Genomic DNA, 27,796 nt, shown 5'->3' on the forward strand with positions numbered 1-27,796 from the left:
CCATTGCAGCAAACTGAGAAAACCCAACTCTGACTCTTGGTATTATGTACCCCACTGGAGCCACTTACCAGTTGTGTGGTAAGCAGAAAACAGGGCGATAAAACAAGTTTGAGGGAGTAGTTTGGAAAATCTTCTTCAAAGCAGTTTGGAAATTCTTCTTCAGGGAAGCAGTAAGGAAACCCTCCCTCACACCCCTGTTAAAACCAAGTAAGTGTTAATAAATTCTACTTCATTTAACAGTCTCCAGAGCTAACTTGAAGCTTATTCTGGCCAGTGGTTCAAAGGAACCTTGAAGAACAAAGGAATTTGAATATAACTAATTAGAAAGGTATGCTAATACTGTCCCGATTTCAAAGGAATATGATTAATTTAGAAAAGCAAGGAAGAGTATTGGGAAATGCCACAAAAGCCAGGAAAAACTGAAAAGACATGGAACCACTGAGGGCATTTTTTCTTGATGCCTACAGTATTGTTCCACATATTATTGATGACACTCTAAGAGGCAAAGTTGACCTGTTTTTCCTTTGTTAGAAACTAGTAATGTGTTGCTTTGATAAAACAGGGCTTGATATATTCTAGATATTCTTATTTAGGCAGAAACTTTAGTGGAGGACATTCAGACTTGCATGCTCTTAATATTAATTTAATAATAAAATTAAATATATTTTTATATTATTTATATTATATACTTAAAATTTATATTAAAATATAAATATTAAATGTGTGCATGTATATATTATATTTTGTTTATATACCAACTAATTATAAAATGTGCTTCACTTGGCTGTTGTGCATATAAAGAGTATCATAAAAATTGTCTCTAAACTGTGGCTGGTGTTTTGACAGATGGATATATTTTGGGATAGGAAGTGAACATGGTAGTTGAGAGTTCTTTCCCTTCCCTTTTCTGGTGGTGAACCACCCAGGATGGATCCACCAGCATGTGCACTAGTCTTTTATGGAAGAAAATGGCTGTAGGTCTCTGTGAGTCTGACTTTCCTCCTCTGCACAAAGAATGTTTTATGGTCATGTATGGCTGAGGTAAAAAAATGCCTGGTCCTAAGCATTCCAGCAATTAAGAGGAAGTGTCTACTTTAGCTGATTTTGAGAAGCATGTAGTGAGGTCACATTGCACTGTCTCCTGACAAAGTGTTTTGTTCAACTATTGTCAAATGTAACTTACATTTTTATACAGAGAAGATTTCTCTGCACTAGTCCATCTGAAACCTTCAACCCAAAATCAGTACTACTTCAGTAATTCTGAACACATTTCTCATTGTTAGAATTCACGTGTCTATAGTCCCATGATGAAAGAGACTCCTCTGTCAAGGAGACTTCTTTCATGTTCCCGTTTTCCTTGTTTAAAGTGAACATTTGGAATGTGTTGTAGTGTTGGATGCCATCATAGCTGCTTTGGAATTACTTGAGAGAAATGTTTTAGCATTTCTTGCAGGGTGGAAAGGTACTGACCTTAGCATGCAAAAGCCAGCAGTTCCTGCAAGCAGCAGCTTTGTGATCAGTGTGAAGTATCCTCTCTGGGAAGGCAGAGACTAAGATTTCACAGCAGAGCCTGGATCAATGAGCTCTGTAGTTCAGGGTTGTGACAGTACTTGTCAGGAGAAAGCACAATTATCTGGTTTTTAATTGTCAAAATGTAGTCATTTCAGTTTGAACAGATGCTTCATCAGCTCTGATGTCTCAAAGCTTTTGCTTTGACAGTCACACACTTCATAGCACATGAAGCTTCTTATTATTGCTCTCATACTTAATGAGTAAGTAATGAACAGCAACTGGCATATGCCCTGAGCAAGGGTTTTGATACACAGTTTCACAGTGTTTTTCATATTACATAGTTGAAAAGGAGAGAGAAAGGGGAGTAGCCTCATTTTGTGAGCGAGCAGTGATTGTCTCCTGCTGTGAGCTTTGGCTTGGCATCAGAGAAGTCCCTGTGTAATATTCCTTAACCTCAGAGCAGGAAAACCTGCTCTTCAGCAGGAGCCCTTGTGACCAGAGTGCTTGTCACTGTTCTCTGTAGGTCACAGCTTAAAGTCAAAGTATGATTTATGGTTTGGCTGAGCTGACCTAACTGCAGGCTTACTCTTGTGCCACCTGAGAAATGGTGTCAGTACTAGGGGTAGTGGAGGGTTGGTAGTATGGCTTTGGGGACAGGGGAGGGGTAGCAGCCACTTTGCATGGTTTGAGCCCGGGTGGAGTTGTACATTATGAGTCATTTAACCTGTACTTTTGGTGGGTGAAATTTAGGATTATTTTTGCTGCTGTTTCCAGAGAAAGCTGTATTCAGATGTGATTGGAAGATTCCTAAGCAGCTTGGTTAACTGTGTCTTACGCTTTATAGTAATTTCTTGATTGGGAGACTGCACTGTTTTGCTTGAGTCCAGCCTTGCAGACTGAAGAGCAGTGGCACTTCAAAATAATTCCGACTGGATGTGTAGCTATGATCAGCTTTTGCCTCATCATGGATATTTCCACTGGAATAGCCTCACTGACTGGAGATCCCACCATGTGTCCTCAATTGATGAGCAGCTTATCTCTTCATGAGAGTTGTCTTAATCACGTCTGAGTTGTTTAGGAGGAGAGGGAATTTCTTCTTCACCTTTATTATTGCTGCTCATGCTGGTTCAATCTATTTCTCCTCTACTGCTGCTTTTTCTGGTGATAGGATTCTTTTCCTCCATATTGGTGTGGTTGAGTATTGAATTGATGTGGTTAAAATATTTTAAAATACTTGTCAAGCAGCTTGAAGGTCAAGATATTTTGTAAAGAATGATAGTTCCACAGTGTGGAGTGAGTAACAGTTGCATTTGTTATCTGCCATAAAGTTGAAGGACTTAAGGGGCCCCAAGAGACCCTGGCAACTTGTCTGCTGAGTGCTGCAAAGAGATAGAATAGGAAGTTGTGTCTACTTGAGAGAATTTATATTCTAAATAGACAGAAATCAAAAAATGTGAGGTATGTGCACAGCAAAGACAATAATACCCTCCCATTCCAGAGTCATGCTAATTTAGGATGTTCAGAGAATGTGGTGGTGATCAGGACCTCGACGATCTCCTCTTCATGAAAATTCAACCGTGTTTCAGTTTTGCTTTTTGTTTTTCTGTAAGACTTTCTGACTGCAATCCCAAAGAGATCATGTGTAGTTAATTACTGTAATAAGGTACTAGTAATAAAAATGTGTAAAGTTAATTTTTTCTCTTAACCTTAGAAATCTGCTTATTTCATTTTTAACAGATATGTCAAGAATTCAACAGCACTTGGGCTTGGGAGATGGAAAAAAAAGGATACCTAGAAATGAGTGTTGAATGCAAACTGGGGATTCTGAAGGTACACATTCATCAGCTAAGGTTCCAAATTACTGCTTCCTCACTCACTTGAAGGTCTTGCAAATTTGGCTTGATTGAACCATAAGTGCATATATTAAATATAGAGCTGATCTTGGAACAGACGTAGTATTTATTATTTATTGTAGTGGGATGGGCCCAAACTGCATGTAACACTTTGTTTGCATATTTTTCACATTTTGTATGAAAATAGTCTCATGCTTACTGTTTTGTCAAGAGCTCTTTGCCTGTGCAATACACGCTTTAAAATGTGTTTTTACCTTGCTGAATTCTAAAGGTAAAACGGGACTCATTTTCTGCGGCCTTGACAAAATTGTTAGTGTTGGTTCCAAGTTATGTATGGGTTTTGTTGTAGAATGAGATAATTTGTACTGTGTAAAACAAATAGACAATAAACCTTGTAAGCTATAACAGGTTAAAAAAAACCAGAACCAACCCAGACCCTTGTATCTCATTTTAAAACAACATGGTCTGGAAAAAACTGATAGCTACAGCCTAAAAACAAGTTCTAAATCTCACTGAAATGAAATGAGCTGATTTTCTTATTTCTGTTTATATTTTTGATATCTTACCAGTCTTTCTTCTTTTTCAGTATCTCTGTGAATGTCAATTTGATGACAATCTAAAGTTTAAGAATATCATTAACGAGGAGGATGCTGATGCCATGCGTCTGCAGCCCATTGGTCGGGACAAAGACGGCCTCATGTATTGGTATCAACTGGATCAAGAGCATAATGTCAGGATGTACATAGAAGAACAGGATGACCAGGATGGATCCACATGGAAGTGCATTGTTAGGTATTCCTTCTTTTTATTTTGGGAGGTTTTAGCTATTTTTGATTCAGTCTCAGAAATACATTTCAATAAATCTTCATTTCTCACACAGTAGGATTCATGCCAGTGGGATTTTCTGCATTGACATCTATGTTCTCGTGAAAAATCATGTACAGAAATAACTCACAGATTTGTTGGTAGCAACCATCACATTTTGTTTCCTGCTAGTTCAAGCTATGATGAATATATAGAAAGGGTAGCAAGAGAAGACTGTCTTGAGGATGATGGCTCCATGTTGCTTACTGGCCAGCTAAATGCCTTAGAAAATGGAACACTCTTGCTTCTTTAACTTCAGCTTTGTTACAAAAGCTACAAGTGGACAGATTTGTTCTTGGGGAAACTATATTGCAATTACTCCTGTTGGAAGGAATCCAGAGGAGGCCAAGGAGATGCTCAGAGGGCTGGAACCCCTCTCTATGAAGACAGGCTGAGAGACTTGGGATTGTCCAGCCAAGAGAAGAAAAGAATCTAGGGAGAATTCAGAGCCCTTTCTTGTACCTAAAGGGACTCAGGAAGAGGGGAGAGTGATTTATTAAAGAGGCATGTAGTGACAGGACAAGGGGGAATGGCTTCAGACTGATAAGGGGCAAGTTTAGATTTGATATTACAGAGAAATCCTGTGTGAGTGGTGAGGCAGCAGCACAGGTTGCTCAGAGAAGCTGTGTCTGCTCCATTCCAGGAAGTGTTCAAGGCCAGATTTGTAAGGGCTTTGAGCAACTTGGTCTTGTAGATGTCCCTGCCCTTGGCAGGGAAGTTGAAACTGGATGGTCTTTGAAGGTCCCTTCCAACCCAAACTATCTGCAGGTTATTTATATTGCCATGACTTCAGTAACTGAGGGAGTCGTACAAAAGCATTTAAACCACTATCAATGAGCCTTAAAATGATAAGCATTACTGTGAGTTACGTGTAGACAGCTGTTGTGGGGGAATAAAGGAAATGTATCCAAACAAACAGATCAAGAGCAGATCCGTGCATCATCCACCTCTTCCATGCATTATAGACTCCAAAATTCATTGGCAAAAGAAGAAGAAACCAGGTGTCTGCTGGGAAGGTTCTAACACTCCACACTCACAGCAAAAAACCACATTAATACATTAAGAAACCTGAAATGGTTTTAAAGCCCATGAAACTCCACATACTGGGATTGTTCCAGGCTTTCTTTCTTTCTGTAAACCTGGGGAAAACAAATTGCTGAACATTGACTTTGAAAAAGAGATGTGAGAGCCTTATTATTCTAATCCATTAAGAAAGCAATGACTGTTCAATCATGGCTCAAATTCTTTATAAATTAAGGTGGTTTTTTTTTTTATAGTTGGATGTGCAATTTAAATAAGGAGTTACACAGCACTGAGATTCATGTTCATACAGATGTGCACCAGCATTTTTTGCTGTCATAACTTGAGTTGATGGAGTTCTCTAGAAACCTGGTGTTGTTTGTTGCATGTGTTTAGGATAAGCACTTGCAAAAAGTACCTAAATTAATTTGTTGTTTGCTTTTGCAAATTTCACTCAAATGATATGGTTGCTTCTTTGGTGCATGAGCAGAGAGCAGTAGCTTGTTCTCTGCTGAGAGAAAAAAAGAAATAACAAAGAATAATCAGTGATGGCTAACAAGAGGATTGTAAATAACAGAATAATAGTAGCAGCTTGGATCCAGACCCAGCAGGAATTAATATAGGTAAGTAGATAAGGTCCTTCCAAAAGCATAATTTTATTTTGGTATGGATAAATTGAAAGCTTTCTGACTGCAAAGATGCAGCCACTTGTGGGACAAGCATTTCACTGTGCTTATGTTTTCACTGTATAACTCTAATGTTTTCAGAGTAATTAATTTAAGCAGATAATGTTTGTTTATTCTTTATGAATCCCTTTGGGGTAAATAAGTGCTTATCAGACAGTGTTTTTCTCCTCTAGAAACCGCAATGAGCTTGCCGAGACCCTTGAGCTCTTGAAAGCACAAATTGATCCTGCTCTGTTGAAAAACAACAATTCTCAGCAGGAGAATTCATCACGTGAAAGTCCAAGCATAGAAGATGAGGACACCAAAAAGGGTGAAGAGGACACCAAAAAGGGTGAAGAGGACACCAAAAAGGGTGAAGAGGACACCAAAAAGGGTGAAGAAGAAGGTGCACAAGGTTTTCTGCCTTCTTTTCTCAAACTTTGAGTGTTTTGCTGTGGCAATGTTAGAATTTTTAGCTTCACAAAAAGTTACCGTGTTAGATTAGGATTAAAAAAAGTAAATCAAGTAAATATTGAATACTTTGAAATTCTGAATATATTTGGAGGTTTTTCAGTACATATTTAGTGTCAAGCATTTATTTATAGGAAGAGAGCTGTGCAAAAAAATGTTTTCTCAGTAACTTTTTTTCTGTACATTTTTTATAATATTTAAAATGCTCATTATTGTATGTTTTTGTGGGGCATTGAACTGCTGCCAAACTTTTCCTGTTTTAGCAACATTAAAATTTGGAAAAGCAAAAAATGTGCTTGTGCAATGCCATGATTGAAATCAAGACAGTATTGGGTGTGATGTTTATTCTTGCTTTTGAGTTAGAAACAAAAAAATATAGGTTATTTTCTCAAATGTTTCACAGTTGACATGATATTTCAAGAAGACATGAGCTGAAGTTAAAGCAATTTAAAATGCTAAAACATTGTAGAAGTGAGGCTGTCCTTATCTGCTTCTAATATCTTGTTGCTATTAAAATCACAGAATTATTTAGGTTGGAGCAGATCTCCAGGATCAAAGCCAAGAAGCTTTTTCCTTCCTTATTATCATGTCATTGCACGTATTTAGTAACTTGCCTGACTTGCTGGTTTCTGCATTGGTTTTGCTAAGTATCAGTCAGCCTGAAGTATTTGACTTGTTAAGAATCTGGTCTTCTTTCAGGTCGTGAAAAACTAGAAGCTTGTTTCCCAAGTAATTTTACCCAGTTTTACTACCTGGCCCCCTACTATTTTGTTAAAATATAGGAAAATGTTTTTACAATCAGAAACAAAATTTAAATATTCCAATGTGTTAGTAGGTATTTCTGCAAATGTGTAGAAGTTAATTTGATATGTGGAATTAGCCAAGGCTTGTCTTGGTTTTGAGTATCAGAGAGAAGGAATTACTCTTCTGTTCTCCTTCTTTGCAACAAGCAGTGTGGAATGGAAGAAATAAATAAATATTTAGATAAAATTGTAGTTGTTGTGGAAGTACTAAGAGATGATTGTAGAAATGGCAGTAAGTTGTGACAAAACCTAGAAGAATTGTCTTTCAGTCTAAGGCATTTCCAGTATTTAACTCTGCATGTAAGTGCCAACACAACCTGCTTAGTTACCAATACTGTGGAATTAATTCCATGTACTGATCATGCTTTTATCTCAGTCAGGCCAACTTAAATCATCTAATTGAGACCTCTTCTTCAGGTGTTCATTTGCTTTACATTGAATTCAGGAGCAGCCATTTGAAAGCATTTTAAATGTCCCTACTGTAGATAATTCCCCAAATCCTGTGGCACACTCACCTGGCTCAGTATTTGCATTAGGCTGTGTATTGGTGTAAAATCACCTCTAGGAAGTAGTTGCAGAATCATAGAATAGTTTGGGTTGGAAGGGACCTTTAAAAGCCATCTAGTCCAACCTTCCTTCAATGAGCAGAGACATCTCTGGATCAGTTTGTGCAGAGCCCCATCCAGCCTGACCATGAACACTTCCAGGGATGCAGCAGCCACAGCTTTGCTGGGCAACATGTGCCCCACACCCTCATGGTGAAGAATTTTTTCCTAATACCTAATCTCAATCTCCCTTCTCTTAAAGTCCTTCCTCTTTGTCCTGTCACTCCATGCCCTTGTCAAAAGTCTTGTAGGCAACTCCCTTAAGTACTGGGAGATGCTATAAGGTCTTTCCAGATCCTTCTCTGGGCAGAACAACCTATCTCTCAGCCTGTCTCCATGGCAGAGGTGCTCCAGCCCTCTGAGCATCTTCATAGCCTCACTCCTACAAGTGCATGTCCTGTGTTAGGTAATGAATAATGAAATTATTTACATTAGCAGTGATTTGAGTGCTGTCAGTGTGTTCTAAGAACATTCCTTAGAGCCTTTCAGTTGAGAAACTGTAGCATTTCCTCCTTGTAGTCCAGGGATTGCACTGAAAACCCTACTAAGATCTAGGGAAAATATGCTGGAAGCCCTGACACTTCCTGGCTTTGACAGTTGTTCACATATCATTAAACTAGTACATGCAAATACCTGGTAACCTAACCCAATAATTACATGTTTACTGGCCTGACTGATTGACTCTAGTAGTGTTAGGAGAGCTTGTGCATTCACCAAGTCATTATGTGTATATGTGAAATTTTTTGTGATTGGTTCAGGGAGTTGAACTATAGAACATCTGCTGATTTTTGGTATGGTGAGGTTTTGGGATTCTGGTGGTCCTTAATGAATTTTGGGAGAAAGCAGTAGGTGATGGGAAGAAATGGCTGAACAAAGTTGAGACAGACAGAAATAAAGGGAAAGTAGAAGAATATGGACACAGAGAAAATACCTCATTCTCACTGTTACAGACAGGTATCTTTGCAGAGGCACTTACAGGGGGTCTGAGTAGAGTCGCTTCTATGAAGGGGGAAAGGCCAGCCACGAGCCTTCAAAATGCGCTCCTCTAAAGCAGCTTACCACTTCTGGAGCCTTAGAGATGCATCTTTACTGTACTGATCCTGAGATTTATATGAATACATGCCTTGTATTTGAAAATACAAGATCTGTGAATTCCTTCTCACTATTCTAAAACACTTAATTTCTTTGATGTAATTGCTAGCTGTCACGACATTTCCCCTGTATATTTTTAACCACTTTCAGAAGCTGTCATCATGCAAAAAAATTACACTAGCTCAGTTGGAGAGGAGTGAAGTACAAGGAAAAAAGTAAAATCTTTTTGTTTGCAGTTGTTGCACACTTGCAAAAGCATCTTCCAGGTGGCAGGAGCTGCTGTTCTGGTATATACAGTGCTATTGTATTTGCTTTTTCTAATTAGTTCTATTTCTGGCTAAAATGGTTGGTAAAATACAAAACCCTGAAGTCTCAAGAGGCTGTGGTAAAAATAAATAACAAGCTGAAGTGCATAGTGACAAAATAGCTGTATGGTTTATTCTAAATGCTAGGACTGTACTTCAAGCCCTAGCGATCTAAAACTGAGTTAGCAAAGTGAAATTCTTCTGATTCTTTAAGCTCTGTAGGTTTCCTGGGATATACTACTATTCATTGCTTATTTTAAAAACAGCAGATGAATTGAGTATAGAATGTTGTCTGCATGTACGAGATCTAGTCATTACCCAGAGAACCTGGATGAATTTTGCCGTAAACCATAATGCTGAATGTCTGTTCTCTGAACTGTTACAATAGCTAAGTATATCTTGAAATAAAAACATGTACAAACAAGGGACTCATTTCTCTGAGCAGTTTCTCTTGAAGGCCATGGAATCTTACACCATGTTCTGTTTTCTGAAATAGTCTAGCGACTCGAGTCGCTAGAGATTTCATGCCTCTGCCTAGGTTTTATATATCTTCTGGAAGTATTGTGGTAATACTGAAGAGGGGACTGAGATGTGTGTTGAAAGAAGCATAAACCTACAGTTCTGCTCTTAGCTTCTGAAATTTAGGTTTATCTTAGTATATAACTAGACTGAACAGTGGTTCTATAGCTAAAAATTATCAGCCTACTTATTTAATGACAGTGTTAGACAAGCCAGATTTCTACTAATTCAGTGAGAGAAGAGTCCTTTGTGCAAGATTTGGACTATTGGGTTTTTTAGGTATGCCTCTGTATTGATGAAGTTCTTTATAATCCTGTAGGTTGTTTTATAGCTGTTTTTCTCTGCCAACAGAAAATCAATTGAAAATCAAAGAAGAAAAAGAGGAGGTAGAGGAACAGTCAGTGGAATCAGAAAGCCTTCTTCCTCCTGTGGTCAAAGAAGACGAAAATGCACTAAAAATTGAGAAAGTGGAAGAAAAAGAAATTATAAAATTGCCAGTGATAGTGAAATTAGAGAAACCTTCAGAACACAATGAAGAAAAGCAAACTGTCAAGGAAGAAAGTGACTCCTTTAAGGAAAATGTCAAGCCTGTTAAAGTAGAGGTGAAGGAAAACAAAACGGAACCCAAAGACCTAAAAGAAGTAAAAAGCTGTATGGACAAAATAGCAGTTCATGAGCCAGAGAGGCTAGAATTTTGTGTTAATGTCAAAACTCCTCAAGAAATTGTGGAGAAATCTGTGGAAGAAAGTGAAAAACTTAAAAATGACCAGCAGGCAAAAATACCACTTAAAAAGCGGGAGATCAAACTGACAGATGACTATGATAGTCCAATAAAAGGGCCCATGTGTAAATGTGTTACTCCAACAAAGGATGTCTTGAAGGAAGAAGGGAAACCAGAAGAAGAAGCTTTTAAGAGAGTCCCTACCATTACTGCTCTGTGCCCTGATGGGAAAGTTCTAGTAAATGGAGAGGTTAGCTGTGAAAAAGTAACCCCGAGTGTCATACAAAATAGTAAGTCAGAACACTCTGCTAGTGCTATGGAAGACAGCCCCTTATTAAAAGAGAAAAATGGAAAAAGCGGGGAAAAAGTATCAGACTCCCTAAATTCTGTTAGTAAAATTATAAAAACATGTGAGATTGAGAAAAATGCAGTAACTGTCCTGAAAGAGATCGGGACTGTGGTCTCTGAGGTTTCTAATCAGAAAGTGCCTTCAAAGGAGGAATCTAGTCCTGTGGAAAAAGAGTCCCTTGACAGCACAACTACTGAGACAGTAGCAGAAGAGTCTTCAAAACCTGAAGACTGTGCCAAAACAACTGCAGAGAAACAAGCCACTGATCTCAAAAACGACAGCCTGCCATCACCCAAAGAATGTTCAGAGAAGCTAGAGATGTCCCCAAATTCATCTGCTCCTGCAGAACTGCCTAAGCTTGCACTGGCTGAAGAAGAGACTTTGAAAAGTAAAGATGAGCCTGAGGAGAAAAATGACTTTCCAGAAGCTGCTGAGATACCTCCTGCATCCACTTCACCTGTTACAGTAGAGAAACCTGTTTTGGAAAAGGAGGACTCTGATAGTAAAATGGCTCTACCTGAGGAGAGCAAAGCAGAAGAAAAATCCAGCCCTGAAAAACAAGAGGAAGAACCAGAAGCTGCCAAAACAGAGCCAGATAGATTAGATGATGCCCATGCATCGAATCTAGAGGACTCCTCAGAGAGTAAAAAGGAATCTCCAGTACCTAAAAGCAAATTTAAATATAAGCTAGTTTCTGAAGAAGAAACCTGTGCAACAGAGAATAAAGAAATAACTTCTGAAAGACAAAAAGAAGGAATTAAATTAACAATCAGGATCTCTAGTCGGAAGAGAAAGACAGAAACACCGCCAGAAGAGGTCAGCATTGGCCGCACATTAAGGCGCTCGCCAAGAATATCCAAGCCTACTCCGAAAGTTGTGGAGACTCGGGATCAGAAGCCTGAGAAGAAGCGACCTGAAGAGGAAGAGGAGAAACCTGCAGCAGCACAAAAACCAGAACGAAAAGAAGATGCAAAAAAGCAGGAGAAGGAGACAAATTCTAAAGTTAACAAGGTAAATGCAGTTTTATTACTTGGAAGTAATCAAAACCCCCAATCTTATCTATAAGGAGAATATTCTTACATAGGAATACTGAGGATTATGTTCCTTTGGTCTTTTCCTTTTGCAAGAAACTAACTTTCCAATCCAGTTAGTGGACTCAACCAATTTAAAAACACCCCCTGGGAGAGTGCTAATATCTGTTGACTTTTTATAAACTTTGACAGTTTATAAAATCTGTCACTTAAACCAACCAAAGTAGACCAAATCAACCTGAGTGAATTTTTCTAAAAAATGGCATGATCAGATGTGATTCTTTTTGACTGTGTGGCTGAATAGAGACTTGTAACCCCTCTGGATTTACTAGATGGATACTTATTGGTGTCTGGTTGGTCAGAGTGATCATAAGCTTAAAAGGAACTAACAAATGGGGAAGAATAAAAATATTATGACTTCTCTTTCTAAGTGAAGCTAAAGGTATGGTTGTGGTGAATTCATGATATAATTTAGCTTTTCTCACATATGTGATACATATTTTAATGTGGGTACAGATGTTTTTTTTTAATATTAACTTTTGCTTATGCAGAATAGATCTTTAAAAGTAAATGAGGTAAATATATCACAGAAAATTAAACATGCATTTATATGGTGTTTTTCTGAGACTGTGTATAAATAACCCTTTATTCATTTATCTTCTGTTTTCTCTGGATAAGCAGCACAAAACAAAGAGGAATAATGAGTTTGTATTTTTAAGTGCACTTTTTATATCAACTTGTAAAATCCTATTAATTTTCCACTACAACATATTCACTCATTTAACAAGTTTCTTTCACGTATTACTATCTTGGATAATCTTAATGAAATGAACAAACAGTTGATTTTTAAGTGAGTGGTAACAGCTATACTGAAAAATTCTGTCACATGCATGGAGAAATGAAAAAAAAAAATAATTTAAAGATTTTAATTAAAAAAGAAAACATGTGAAAGTAAGAGTGATTATAAATCCTAAAGTCATTAGAATTTTGAAGTACTATTGCTGCAGGTGTTTTAACTGTTTTAACTTGATCTCTATTTGTGAAGGATCAAGACATCTAAAGATGTTTACTTTTCTAGAGAGATTTTAAAATAATTATGATGGAGGAAGAAGTTTGAGGCTGTTAAGCTTCTATCATTTAAACAGGATGAAGAATACCAGGATCTTTAATAGCTTACTTTATATCTTGGGGTTTCTTTTCTTTCTAAAGATGGGTCTTAGAAAAACCTGATTTAAAAATTGTGATGCTCTATGATGAATCCGTAGCCTAAACTTAGACTATCATGGATTTGAAGTACCTTTGCTACTAAAGCTTAGGGAAGAGTAAAATCTCTAAACAGGTAGAAATGAATATTAAAGACACGAAACAAAATTTTGCCAATATGACAAATACTGCCTTGGTACGAGTCCATCCTGCATGAGAAATTTTGTGCATTTTAGTTTAATCAACTTATTCAGGTCTGTGAATCATTTAGTCAAAATTCAAAAAATGTTTTGAGTTGAAAAAGCTGGAAAAGTTACTTTCCATTTTCAGTGTCTGTGGGGAGGGGGTAATAAGTTGTGAGAGAATGACAACTCTCTCAATAAGTTGTGAGGTGTGAGAAACAAGTTGGTCAATGGGAATAAAAGTTTTTTCAGTTTGACATGTTGCTTTAAATCTAAAATATATTATTTGCACAAAGTAGTTTAAATAATTCGGTCTTCTGAATTTTAATTGAAATCTGTTTTTCATTCAAAATGTGGTAATACATATATTCAAAATATTTTCAGTCATTATATGGTATATGATAAAAGGGGGTAGATGCCCCTTCGATAAGCAGAAAAGAAGCACCAACTGAATTATGTTTCATGTAAGAAAAAATAATGAAAAAGGATAAATGTGAAAGAAGACCTAGATAGAAGTTATGCTCTTAAAAGGTGCAGTGCTCTTATTTCAAAAACAAACACTTTTTCTAAAGTAAAATAATATGCATAACCTTGTTGGGGAACAGGTGGGAGAAAATAAGATTCTCTTTGGGTCGAAGCAAGTTTTCATGAAAAAGTCAGAAGATTTAAGTGTGGAATTTACCATGTTCAGTTGGCTTTGTTAAAATAGAAAAAGGGGATGAGTAGAAAAATTTACCTTTCTACTTTTAAATCTTACTTGAAAATTTCTTTATGCACATAGATGCAATTTTTTTCCTTTTATCTGGTTGCATTTTAAGGATCTTGGAAAGACAATATATTCATTCAAATGCTCTGCTGTAAATTTACTGCAGCTGTTCTGACTGAAATGAATCACTTCACTCTGGAGACAAATATTTTTTTAAGATCTGGGAAGAAACTTTGTGGGCTTCCTTTGTGTTTTTTCTTTGAAATGGTGTCTCACAGAGAAGCAAAGTTCGGTGGACGGGTACACGGACACGTGGCAGGTGGAAATACTCAAGTAATGAAGAGACTGAGGACTCTGAGAGTGAAAAAAACTCTGAGGAGGAGGAAGAAGAGGAGGAAGAGGAAGAAGAAGAAGCTCCACCTGCTGATGACGATGAGCCCTGCAAGAAGTGTGGCCTTCCCAATCATCCTGAGCTGGTAGGTTTTTGGGAAAAGATTCTGTGGGTTGTTGTGTCAGATTTGGTGGATTGGCTTTGATGGTGTCTGTAGGCACATCATCCTTCAGGGTGACCATCTGTAGGAGAGTATCTAGGTTTTAGGTGTTGAACTCAGGAGTAGATGAGTTACCTTCAGTAAGGAGGGACGGAAGTTATTTTTCCTGTTTGCCAAAACAAAATAGCATCTTTTAAAAGGTGTAACACACCATAGCCCTTTGAAAAATCAGTCTGGGTGAGGCTTTGAGGGTGTGCTTGCAGTTGCAGTGAACACAGAGGAAGCAACATTAGAAAGAACCCCAGCAGTGTGATGTCTACTTTCCAAGGCATCAAGGGCATAGCCACATAGCTGCATAGTCATCATTAGTAGCTGCATCTCACCCTGAGGACTGAGTACAGTGAAATCCCAAACAGAGCACAACAAGATTTTGCTATATCTCATGATTCTCGTTTATTTGTGGTAGATACCATCATGAATTCATCTGTTTGTCTGAGAGATCATCATGTGCAGTCCTGATACGAATCCAGAAAACAAGCCCAGTCTTGGGTGTTTCACAGATATCCTGGCATAGCTGAGAGAAAATTTGACCTTTAGGATGTTAGAGATAAATATTTAAGTAGATACACACAGAGCTTATGCTAGCTTTGTTCTCAAGTTTTATGGAAAGGGATATCTCAAATTTTCCCAACTAGGTATGAACTTCTAGTAGTTGCCTAGTTGTGGATGCCCTGCAAGCCTGCAAGACTTCGTTCCTGCTGCCCAGGTCATAAAATTATCCAGACTGAGGAAAAAGGCCAGGTTTCCTGCATAAGATAGCACAGGGGAAACAGGTAATATCATGTCTTGTCCAGATGGAGTTTTCCACTTGTCTAGGATCTGGAAAGCATTACCGTATTTTACACTAAAGGTACATAGTCTATCTACATAGGCCAGTACTACTAAGTACTGAGAAGATACAGTAAGAGGAAATCTGGTGTTAGCATGGAAAACGGTCATAAATAAACTTCTCCATAAAAACCACCCTTGGCCCTGGAAGTGTGGTACAGGGTAAGTAGTACAGGGCTTTATTTTTTTATTTTTTATTTTTTTCCCTCTTTTTCCTCTTTCTTTTTTGGCACAGTCCAAACACTTCTGCCTTGCCTGCAGAAATAGTTCTGGAGCTTGTTACATGTGAATGCCAAAAAATACTCATGACATGTTTTGTTTGCACAGATTTTGTTGTGTGACTCTTGTGACAGCGGCTACCACACAGCCTGCCTTCGCCCTCCGCTGATGATCATCCCTGATGGAGAGTGGTTCTGCCCGCCTTGCCAGCATGTACGGTTCCTGTGTGACTTCAGTCTTCTTTGCAGCTTTCCTTGTGGTTGTGGAGATTGGCTGGGACTTTAACAAGTCCTTTCTTTATCTCTTTGGTCGGTTAGCAAATGGACTGGGATGAATGGGAGGACTGCTGATCTTCCCTCCCGTCCATTAGTAAAACTGAGTTTGTGACGTGGTTTTCTCTTTCTTTGTTCTGCTAGTGATGAGTAACTGTATGTTGCTGATTTTTAGATGGGAATCTCCAGTCACACTGATTATGTCCCATCTCTGATTAAATCACAGGACTAGTATAGTATTAAAGATAAAATGTCTTAATTTTTCCCAAAAGAAACATTTATCATCCAGAAGGCAGAAGCAGTAGGCAACAAGGGATGGGTCAGTGGCCAGAGCAAACAGCTATTTCTGAAGTGCTATTCCTTCTTCAGAGACAATTCCTCAGAAGCTGGTTAGAGAAGGCTGCTTATGAATCTCAGGGTATAGTTTGTCTCTGCTGGGAAAGCCAGGGTTGTTCTAGTCAAGTAATAGACCAGTATGAATCCTTATTCCAAGGTTAGAAGCGGGGTTGGTACTTGGGAGTATAAGCAGAAAGTGGGTGATGCTGCTCTTGTTAAATTAAAGGGAAACAATTTATTCACATTTTTAGAGTAATCTGCCTAATCCCAACTCCCTTCCTTGGTTTTAGAGAAATTCTGTGCCAAAAGGACTGTTGCCTGACAGTAAGCTAGTGACATTGGTCTTGATGTGAGATAACTCTATTTGGTGTTGATTTTTAGTTGTCTTCTGAGGAATGTTTTTAGTAGTGATGATTTTGAATATGTAAGAATGTTTTCTTTACACTTATAGCATATCCTTGTTCTGTTGCTGTTGAAGTAGTCTTCAGTATGTAAAGTGATGTGTAAAAGAGTGAAGAGCATCCTTGGAAATAGTGTAAGGAGGGCATTAACATGGACTCTAAGGCACAATTTATCCATTAAAAGTAATTTTTGTATACACCTCCTTGAGTATTTGGTAAGAAAATGATCCTAAAGTGTATCTCTGCTTTTTGCTGCAGTGTCCACTGAACTCATCTGGTTCCAACCTCTGCCATGGGCAGGGGCACCTTCCACTAGACCAGATTGCTCAAAGTCTCATCCAACCTTGACTTGATGGTGGAGCTCATGTTTTAAAAAGACAGGCTTTATTGTAAAGCCTTGTTCATTGAAGAGGAGCCTCCAGTGTAGCAAGGCTTCTTCCAGATACAGACTGAGGGAATGAAGAGTGTGAACATTAGTTCAATGTGAAAATAGCTGGTCATGAAATAAACTAATACTGTGTTTCCTTCCTTTAGAAATTACTCTGTGAGAAATTAGAGGAACAATTACAAGATCTGGATGTTGTCTTAAAAAAGAAGGAGCGTGCAGAACGCAGGTACTGTTGTTTGGATGCACTGATAGAAGTGCTGTGCAGGGGGTGGTAATAATTGGGCAAGCATTAAAATAATTGGGGAGAAAAGCAGTGATGAGACTGGGAATTGCTAAGACAAATTTTTAGTTGCCACTGATTATTGCTGGCTCAGTGCTGGAACAGCTTGCAAGAAGGGAGAAAAAGTACAATAATTAGAAAAGAGAAGCAAATACATTTGTACTAAACTTTAGTTAAAGTGCCTGAACATAAGTTTGACTTTCTTATACCAATAGTTAAAGGGTTTCCAGTACTGGTTCAGCTGACTTGTCAGTTGTGTAGAGTTCATGCTGTAAGCAAGTTCAAGTCTTGACTTTGCTCCAAAAGTCATCCAGATTATTGTGGGATTTGAGAGTTGTTGCTTTAGATTTCGTTAAACTCTGCCTAATGTACAAGATTATGCAGCAATTGCAGTAGGGCAGTGGGTGGGTGAAATTTCACAGAATCACCGAGTTGGAAGGGACCCACAAGGATCATTGAGTTCAACTCATCAGTGAATAGCCCGTGCAGGGATTGAACCCACAATCTTGGCATTATTACCACCCTGCTCTCACCGACTGTCCACTCCTGCCATTACCAAAGGCTAAATGCAAACATTAGGAACAGCAGCCATAACAGTTGGAACATTCTATTGGCAGTTTTCAGACCTGGAAATGAGGGACATGAAACACAGTCTGCATAATTTATACCTTTTAGGACATATATTGAATACTTTGCAGAATTTAATAACATCTGTATGTATTATTAAACAAAACTTTGCATGAATTTTTCCTTAAAAGGCAAATTTCACCAGAAGGTGAGACTCTTTTAAAGAAAGTAATTGTGCAGGCTTGTATTTGTGGCAGGGACTGTAGTATTATATGAGACTTAGTGAGCTGGGAAGATGGGAGCACAGTCTGTGTCTGCTTTCAGCTTTCTTCAAATCTGTTTGTTATTATTGCAACAGCAATGATAATGACAGCTCAAGGACCAACTGTTCCTGATGTCACTACTTCTGCTCAGAGTGTGTCTAGATCATACTCTGGTGAAATTATCCATTGCCAATTCTGCTGAATTTGTAGTTGTGGAAATGAAACTATCAGCTGTTTTTATGAGTGAACTCAGCATATACACACAGTCTCCATCTGTGCAGGAGTATGGGACACACAGGAACTCTGCTGCTTTGCTTTATGGTGGGAGTGCTCATTACTAGTGAACAGTATTTTTGGACTTACTTTGTTAAATATTCTGCTGGCAAACATTACATGGAATGCAAAGTTTTGCCAGTCTGTCTTGCTTTCTTGAAATCACCAGTGTTGGATAAAAACACAATCTTCTGAGAGCAGCAGGAGAAAATACGGTTGATATCATCACAGTTTTCAGTGTCTGAAACAGATGTTTAATAACTGTTTTGCAATTTGATCCTCATACCAATTGAACCTAATGTTTTATATTGTATGTCATAAAATTGAGCTTTTTATTTAGTTAGTTTCTATTTTTTTTCCTTAGAAATAAGCTTGAGTTATAATAGACTTCATAATGCAGTTAGTTGAATGTTGAAGTCTTCCAACTTAATGCTATATTGTAGCAAATAATAAGGTAAAAAGACTGAAGAATCATAATGCCAGAGGAAATGATGGTTGTTATTACAGCTTGGTGTATAAGTTAAAGCAGGTTGGTTGCTTGGGACACAGGCATACTTGAATGCAGTGTTTCTGGAAACATGTGGTTGGTGTCTGTCTTTTTGGCAAAGAGAAGAAATCCAACTCTGTCATTATGTATCTGTCTGCCTAGTAGGTTCTTTGAACCAGTGGTGCTGTCATGCTCTTTGAAGTGGTGATGATGTTGTGCTCTTTCCATCTCTCAGGAATCTGAGGCTGATTCAGCTGCTCAGCCGTGTGCTTGCGCATCCCCAAACTGTTATTTCACTGGTTTTTTAAAATGAATCCTTCAGGTTTCCCGTTACTTACAAATACATGGATGAAATAATATCTTCCCCTCCCCCCCCTTTTTCTGTTCATCAGTTGAAGGTGCTACCACAGCAACCTGAATTTTAGCTTTCTCATGTACAGCCTAAATTCTATAATTGTGTCCTACCACCAGCTGGATGGAGTGGACAATAGAGCCTTTTAGGATCTCCCTTTTAATCCATGTTAGATACTCTGAGACTTCTTGATGGAATATCTCTCTAGGAGCTACTTGTCAAATTCTCACAGGCCAAACCAGGTGGAGTACGTGCTTTTATACACACTTTTATGATTTCCCTGTAACAGCTTTTGTTGCCTTGTAATTGAGATAACATGCTTTGTTTAATTTGCCTAGGAAGATGTTATAACCAGACAGTGCTGCCTTTGGAGATGTCTTGGTTCAAATGTTTAAACTCTTGGCTAAAGTCTTGAGCTCCTGTCTGCCACAAGGAATAAGGAATTCATTTGATATCATTTTGTATTTCATTTCAAGACTTTGACCTCAGCAGGATTGTCTTGTTCCATTTGCTGATTTGTTCAGCAGTGTATACTCAAGCCAGGGAGAAGAACAAGAGAACTGGAAAACCTTGCTGATCGTGTTTAAAAACAGATGAATTTTTCTGATCTCCTGTCTCTTGATGTTTTGCATTACAAGAAATGAGAAGTTGAGTAAATCATCAAAGACACTTGCTGAATACTAAAATGTTTGCATTTCTAGTTCCTTTCTCATTTCAGTAATTGTATTCCTTGCTTTAAAATGTTATTTTAATTATTCTTTTCAAGAGCATAGTGATTATGCATAGCATCCTTCCTTCTCATCCTACCAACCTAATGGTACCCAGTTGGATGAAGATTTCTTTTCATCTGTCACTTAGGAATGCTTACATTAGGATACATAGGCATAATGATACCAAGTTTTTGAAGTCCCTGGCCTTTTTAGCTGTAAACATAAAATCCATTTTTACTCTTTGTAAGTATTACTTTAGGAACAGTGCTTGTTCATTTTATTTATGAATATTATGCTAGAAAGTGCAGAAGGCTACTCAGAAGATCTTCAAAATAGACGTAGATTCTTTAGAACTTAATGGAAGTATTGGAAACAAAATTTTTACACATCAATGCTTCTACTTGCAAAACATAACACAGTGAAGTAAACATATCTAAAATTAATATATGTCTTGGGCATTTTTGCAGCTATATGCATGATGTGTCCTGTTGCAACTCAAGTGTAGTACGACAGACTCGTACAAGCACTCCCTGTAACTTCAACAGTCTGATTCTGGTTGGTTGAGACACTTCAGTGCAAAAATCCAGAGTCTTTCCAGACTGTAAATGCCACCAACTTTCATTGTGCTCTTAATTTCTTTAAATTACCCCTTGTTTTCCTAGAAAATGGCTAGTAGGGACCTATGGTGATGGGAATTTGGTTACCCACCCTAGTCTGCGTTGGTACTTGGCTATTCTTTCTCAGAGACTGCTTTTTTGAAACGTCAGTCCAGCACCATGAAGGTCAGCATGTTTGTGAAGTGTAAGGAAATCCATGTCTAGTTGAGACTGGCAGATACAACAGTACTTAGAGAAGACTTGTGTCCTTCCGGAGCCAGAGTTGTCCCTGAGGCAATTCATATGATGCAGAATGTCTGTGTTGAGAAAAGCAAAGTAAACTGAATTTTGCTTCCATAGATTTAATCCTGTAACACACTGTGGACAAGGAGGACAGCCTACTTCTCCTTACAAGAGTCTGTCCTGTATTTGAGTACTTCCCTCTCTCCCATCTTTGGACAAGTGTTCTCTACACTGATCCATCCTATTTTTTCAATCCTTCTCTAAAGGACATGTCTGCCACACTCCAGTAACTCCCACTGTCTAGGTCAGAACTCTTCAGCTGGATCACATGTTTCTTGGAGAATGTGTAGGGCCCAGATGTTTCTAGGTGCTCCAGCCAGCTATGAACATGACTGACTGCCATGGCAGGTGTCCTTCAGGTGTCCTGTCGGCTGTTGTCCTATTTGCACATCCATCTGTCATTGTAGTTCTTGTGCAGCAGTTTGATTCTGCTGGTCTTTGCTCAGGCTGTTCTTCTCTGGCAAAGAATTGCTCTGTAGGCAGTTATTTGTCCCCTGGTGTTTCTAGAGTTTGTTCTTCCTGCTTGGGTCTCATATCTGGCATTTATCCATTTTAGATTGCATTGTATCTTTACATATTTTTTCCAGTTGAGTGTGGTTCTGAATTCCCATTTTATCTTTCATCACCTTCACAATTGGTGCTAGTTACAGATCTGACAACGTAATCTTCATCACAGCATTAATGTTTTTTGGTCAGTTTTTACTTGCTTTATAAACCCCAAATTCAGTGATTTCTGTGGTGCCCACAATCTTCAAGTACTGTTGATTGTCAGAACTCTTTGGAAAGCTGTTACATTATACATGCAGGAAATGTAATCACATAAGAATTAGCACAGAATCCCAACTTCAATAACTTTTCACTTGGAACTTCCTCTTGGGATGTTTCTGCCTAGTGATATAGTAAGATCTTCAGATGGTGCTAATTACAGCATTAATTTAGGTATCTGCAGACTTTTTGCAATCTTATTTTAATTTTCTTTCTCTCCTCAAGAAAAGAGCGATTGGTGTACGTGGGTATCAGTATTGAGAACATCATTCCACCTCAGGTAAGCTAGTGGTGTCTATGTGTTATTATTGTTTATTTTTCCAAACTTCTCAGGGAAGAAGTCTCTCAGTACTGTGCCAGAGGTGCTAATAGCATCTTGGAAAGAAAAATCCATCTATATGCAGATCAGAAATAATTCTAGACCCTTCATTTTAGACTGACTATAGCAGAGAAACCAAGGGAGCTTTATGGTGTTTATTAGAGCCACCTGATGCCACACAGAGTCCTCTCCCAGTGAGGGATTGCAGGACTTCCTCCCTGCCCATTACAGTTGAGTTTTGAGGTGAGTGCTCAATAAGTACTCAGTAGTTTATAGAGGTGGGAATCAGTTATTTGACTCTGGTGTTTGCTGTGCAGTTATTTAGGTCTGAGGTAATTGTTACAGCTTTCCTTTGGAACTGATGGAAACAAATGTTTCTGGCTTATGATTCAGAGGGAATATGTAGTATCTCTAGGCAGCATAGCATTTGCCTTTAATGAGTGGATGTTAAGGTCATGTGATTAAAAACTGTAAACATTTAGTGTTTCATTAACAGATGCTTTTGTATGGTTTCCCTTGAGAAAAGAGGAAAAATGCTTTGATTCACATGAAGAACAGCCTCTTCTCGCTTAAATACACTTTAAAGCAAGTCTGTTGAAGTCTTAGCCAAATGCTTTCATCTGGAATTATATAATCCATTCTTTGCAGTTTAAAATGGAACTTTGTTCATTTTAAACATAGGTTTTTCACTCTGCCTGGATGTAACAAGGGCAGTTTTTCTCCCTGTCTCTGAATAACAGAAAAATTATAACAGATTTTATAAACTTGCAAAGGAATTTATGGCTGAGAGCAAATATTTGAAAAATGCAGCCTGGGGGCAGATTATTTTGCTTTTAAATTAATAACTTGCAAACAATAAAATAAAACTAACCTGCATGAAACTTAATTGAAACTGCACTGTGTAAAGATAGCCCCGTGCTCAGTATGCAGAGGTGGTGGCCACAGTTTGTTCAGCTGCCACATTTACTAGTCCTGGGAGTATCACCCAAGGCATGATCTCAGTGTTACAGCATAAACATAATGACCCAATAGCCTGAACCCTTAAACTCTGTGTTTGGAATGTCATGTAGTCTGTAAGGATAAAATGTGCAAATTCACCTGAACTGCTGTAATAGGTCACTATTTGACAAGTTAAAATGTGCTGTGTTGGGCATATGAGCTTTCTAGACAGAATGAATAATCTGTATTATGAGTTCAGTTATAATAAGTATGAAGGGAAGGAGGAGATAAAACTTTTTGACACTTCTGACTTATCTGAACAGGAGCCGGAAATACCTGAAGGTCAAGAAGAAAAGAAGAAAGATTCCAAAAAGCCCAAATCGAAACTTGAAAGGAGATCTACTAGAACCCGAAAATGCATAAGCTACAGGTCAGCAGCTTGTTAAAATAGCTTGTACAGCAAAAGTAATACTGTTGTTTCCTTTCTGAATCATCTCACCACTTCTCATGTAAACTTTTACATTTAACAGAGAAGCCAAACTAAAATGTCATTGTTCTTTCCTCTGAATACTGCTTATGCTTGGTGGCTGGGAGAGCATGAGGTAGTATAGTGAAGTATATATTGGTAGTATATATTACAAAAATGAGAATGTATATGGTGTTTTGTTCAGGAATACTGGAGAAGGTTTCAGTGCTACTGCAGTTTCTGGAGTTAAAGCAGGTGAATTAAACCTCTCGATCTTGCAAGGGAGACTTCTGCTTGTGTCAATGGCCTGCAATTCCTTGCTCTCTTCCCCCACCGTAAACCTTCCTTACATGAAAGGGGCATGAAATTTAAAATGTAATCATCACAAAGTGCACATCAAATGCAAGCATTTAGAGAAATTGTGACAAAAATGCAATTAGTAAATGAAAGTGGCAAGATATTTTGACTCTGGATTCTGAAAGTAGAATAGGTCACTAAGGTTTTCAAAATTCAGCATGATCTTAATAACAGCTTTTGTTCTCAGTGTATTACCAAGTTGTTTTTATAAACTACTTTCTAATAATACCTTGTGACACTTTGTATCATCTTCAGTCCACCAGGCAAGCAGAACACCCTTGGGATTAGAACAGAATGTGGTTGGCTACCTGAGTAATTGTGGGGGTTTATCCTGGATGCATTAGGAAGGTTAAAATAAACCTCTGTCTTTCCAGTAATTGCTGTATGTAGACCTTTATCATCAAAAACTATAACTTTCCAACAATAGCCATCATTGAATTTATAGTCAACCTGGTTTTGCTGCTGAGGAGAGGCATGGTGTAGAGGCATAGTTTTCCAGCCTGGTCAGAACACTCAGTCTGACTTTGCTTAGCTGTTGGATTTTGGTAAGTTTTTGAATGAGCAGCAGAAGTCACACTAATGAAAATGCCATTGCTGCTTTGGGACATTAAGCATTCCTGTAAGGAGTGTTATGCTACAGGCAAAGACTACATAGACTGCTATTATATTAATGACAGGTCAGGCAGCATCTGACCAGGAGCAAAAACCCCTTGCCTGTAGGGTGTGTGTGGCATGACTTCAGCAGGACCTGTGTTGTGCAATGGCAGTAAATTTTTATTGAATATAAGGTTTCAGAAGAATCAGTCTTCAGACAAAAAGTGATAATCTCTTTCACAGACTACATAATACACATAAGTTTGAGCTGGTGAAAATACTCTATGTATCAGCGTGTCAGATTTATATGTCTGCAGTGAAGTTCCACTGGTGTTGCAGAGAGTTGTGACAGCAGGGGAAAATAAATGCTACATAATACATAAATACTTATTCTGCTAGGAAACAGATCTGTATTATGGACCATTCTGGTTCTCCAAAGGATCTGTAATCCCTTTGTACTACCCATCCGTTGAGTCCTCTCATGAGAAAGTTAGCAAAAACCTGCATCATAAATAAAGCAACAGCAGAAGAAATTATGTTCCATTACACCTGATGGACAAGCAGCTGTCAGCTCGTGGCTGAGCTCAGGTTATTTGTTAGCAGTCTCTTGAAAGCATTAAGTGATTTGTCACATTTTAAAGAGGGCTTTTTTTTTTTTTTGCTGTGTGGAGGGAAAACTGTTTGAGTAATGTGGAACTAATCTTACTGATGGAATAATTTCAGAGTTATTTCCTTGCTGGGTAAAGCTGCCTTGAGAGTGGCATGTAGTTGTTCCTAAGGAATATAAAAATATCAGAAGTCCATCACCTTGTTTTTCAAGGAGAAAGGGCTTTATGCTTACTATTGGGAATACAGAGTAAGGTACTAGATTTATTTTCTTCTTGTACTGCTGGAGGTTTCTATGGAGTATCAAGGTAAATATAACTGTAATCATTCTTTCATGACTAAGAACTGGAATTTTTAACGGATGTATTGTCCAGTTGTCAGTTGTCTGTATCTGAAAAAAAATACAAAAAAATAACTTTTGAAAAAATGAGAACAAGAATTTGCATCTAAATAAAAGGTCTTTTCTATATAGTTTATAAAATTTGTACTTTTGCATGCTGGAGTTCAAGGCATCTATTTTTTCAAACAGGTAACAATCCTTTTTTATTGAATTTGAATTCATAACTGAAGAAACAAACTGAGGTCATTTGTGTTGAAAGTATTGTGTCTTTTTTCTTCAGTTTGCTGTTCTCTTTAAATGAATTACTGAGGGTGAAGAGATTTACGCAGTTTTATAAAAGCTGTTGCAGGACAAGCACACTTGAAGACTGCTTTTGTTTGTCCTATTCAGTTATGTAACATTACATTACAACTTGTTTATGTAGATTTATGAGGAACTTTGTACTTTGTGTTTTATCTGTTCAGCTTAGAATGTTGCAGATCCATAAAGTATCATGAGCTTTAAGAGTAGAAAGCAGCTATGTGAAGTCAGTTCTGAATGAAAATGTGGACAGAATAAAGAATTATACAATTAGTTTAATAGATGATTCTCAGGCTGTTTTGAAGGTTGGTAGAACTAATGTGATCTAATAAAGTTGTGGAAAAATGATGAATACTTTGTGTAAAAATGCTATTGATACCATTTAAAGAACTTCCAGATAATATATTGTTCAATTCAGACATCTTTTGTGTAAAATGGAAGGGGATTTCTGTTCATGTAACTCAATAGTAAGATACAGTGGTAAATAATCTAAAAGTAAATAGAAATAAGAAACACAACTGATTATAAAATAGCCATTTTTTAAAATTCTGGCCCATTATTTTAGTTATTTAATTATATATCCAGCTCTCTGTCTGTGCAGTGTAATTTCTTCAGATTTTGAGGTATGTTTTTGTAACAATTTAATTAAGGTTCACTTCAAAGTGGTAAATGGAAGCTGTTATTTCTAGGTTTGATGAATTTGATGAGGCAATTGATGAGGCAATTGAAGATGATATCAAGGAGGCTGATGGAGGAGGTATGTTTGTGATATTACTTGTTTTGCATTGCAATGGTGATAAGAAGTTGGAGGGCAAATTTACTTTGGTATGAGAAGCAACAAATACAGTCCTCTCCTTTAAACTCTGTAGTTTGCCAGGAATTTTTTTACTGCTGTATTTTTTGATGTGAACTAAATAATCTCCCTTAGGAGTGGCCATCCCACACAGCCAAAGGATGTCAGAAAATTAGTAAAAGTTGATAGTTAAATCCAGTCTGTACAGGTTTTTGTATATATAATGAGTAAGTTTTGGATTTGAGATTGGAATGGCAGCAGTACTATTGACATTTGTGCCCTGTGAAAAGGGCTCACCAATTGGTCTGCAGTTGGACCCCCTAAAGACTGGGTGTACCAAATTGTTTTAATGTTCATCCAGCTCTATTACCACTTTTCAGCTGAACACAAGTAAAGTGAAATTCTGTTCTCTGTTGGGACCAAAACAGAGATCTTCAGCACTATCTGAGGGATGGAGGTGGATTTGTGCTTCTCTTAACTTGTCTGAAGAAAACAGCCATGAAACATAGTCCTTCAGTTGTTTGGCCTTGGCACCTCCACACACTCACCAGTTTCAGAGGCTCGTGGGTGTATGTAGACAATCTGAAAATTGTGTGTCTGTTGGTGTGTAACACAAAGTCCATTACAGTAAAAATGACCAAGTCTCAACGCTTAAGTAACTTTTCAAAAACTCCACTTCTTGGCCAAGCCACAACTGAAAACCTTCATCTCCCATGAAGGGTATTCAGCACTATGAAAAAGGTGTATTTTCTGGTAATTGCCCTCTCAAAATGCATTGGCATGATAATAATGTGGATTGAGGTTGAGCATCAGAATGCAGACACTTAACCATGACCTTCTGCATGGACCTCCATATTTTTATTATATTTTCATATATTTCATAATATTTCCAAGTGACCACAGCTGGGCTGTGTGTGTCAGGAGCAAGACTCTGGACAGAGTCTTGTTTGATGAGAAAATATTCTGATTGACAGAAAATAAACTGAAGTTGAGTACATGCAAGAAAGATATGTAAGAAGTGAAACAAGAAAATAAACTTGCTATTGTTTCCCCTTTCTGTCACTGATTTCAGGCATTGGCAGAGGCAAAGACATGTCAAATATCACAGGTCACCGTGGAAAAGACATTTCTACAATCCTAGAGGAGGAAAGGAAGGAAAACAAGCGACCACAAAGAGCTGCTGCAGCACGACGCAAGAAACGACGGCGACTAAATGACTTGGATAGTGACAGTAACATGGATGAAGAAGAGAGTGAGGATGAATTCAAGATCAGTGATGGGTAGGTCTGCAATCTAACTCCCACCACAATTCATTGACCTCTTCAGGCTTCTGAGACTTTGCAGTGTCCCTGAAATGATCATCAGGAGCATGCACCCGGTACTGTAATGGCACTGCATAGTACCGGTAAAAATCAAAGAATGATAGAATGTTTTGGGTTGAAAGGCACCTTGAAAATCACCCAGTTCCAAACCCCCTTACCATGGAGTCCTCCTGGCCCAGGGGAACGTCATTGTAGTGGAAAAGCTACACTCTGGATCCATGTGCTGACATCATCCAATTTGTATTTTAAGCATAACGCATTCTGGAAA

At 38.0% G+C, this 27,796-nt stretch overlaps 1 protein-coding gene across 7 annotated transcripts in view; it reads left to right on the forward strand.

The window, feature by feature from the left end:
• RSF1 (remodeling and spacing factor 1) overlaps positions 1 to 27,796 on the forward strand; it is a 63,390-nt gene that overhangs the window by 26,275 nt on the left and 9,319 nt on the right. For 4 of the 7 annotated variants that reach the window (XM_015618319.3, XM_033516530.1, XM_015618274.3 and 1 more), the window contains exons 3-13: positions 3,250 to 3,342; positions 3,952 to 4,157; positions 6,109 to 6,329; positions 10,061 to 11,790; positions 14,180 to 14,377; positions 15,608 to 15,712; positions 17,043 to 17,122; positions 21,718 to 21,772; positions 23,074 to 23,180; positions 26,103 to 26,170; positions 27,279 to 27,486. In XM_015618319.3, the coding sequence (XP_015473805.1) occupies positions 3,250 to 3,342; positions 3,952 to 4,157; positions 6,109 to 6,329; positions 10,061 to 11,790; positions 14,180 to 14,377; positions 15,608 to 15,712; positions 17,043 to 17,122; positions 21,718 to 21,772; positions 23,074 to 23,180; positions 26,103 to 26,170; positions 27,279 to 27,486 (3,071 nt within the window). Of the gene's footprint in view, positions 1 to 9; positions 208 to 240; positions 329 to 3,249; positions 3,343 to 3,951; positions 4,158 to 6,108; positions 6,330 to 10,060; positions 11,791 to 14,179; positions 14,378 to 15,607; positions 15,713 to 17,042; positions 17,123 to 21,717; positions 21,773 to 23,073; positions 23,181 to 26,102; positions 26,171 to 27,278; positions 27,487 to 27,796 lie in introns of all 7 variants that reach the window. The other 3 variants (XM_015618300.3, XM_015618311.3, XM_015618283.3) reach the window with 3 other exon arrangements.

Source organism: Parus major, chromosome 1, assembly GCF_001522545.3.
Source record: "Parus major isolate Abel chromosome 1, Parus_major1.1, whole genome shotgun sequence".
Lineage (NCBI taxonomy): Eukaryota > Metazoa > Chordata > Aves > Passeriformes > Paridae > Parus > Parus major.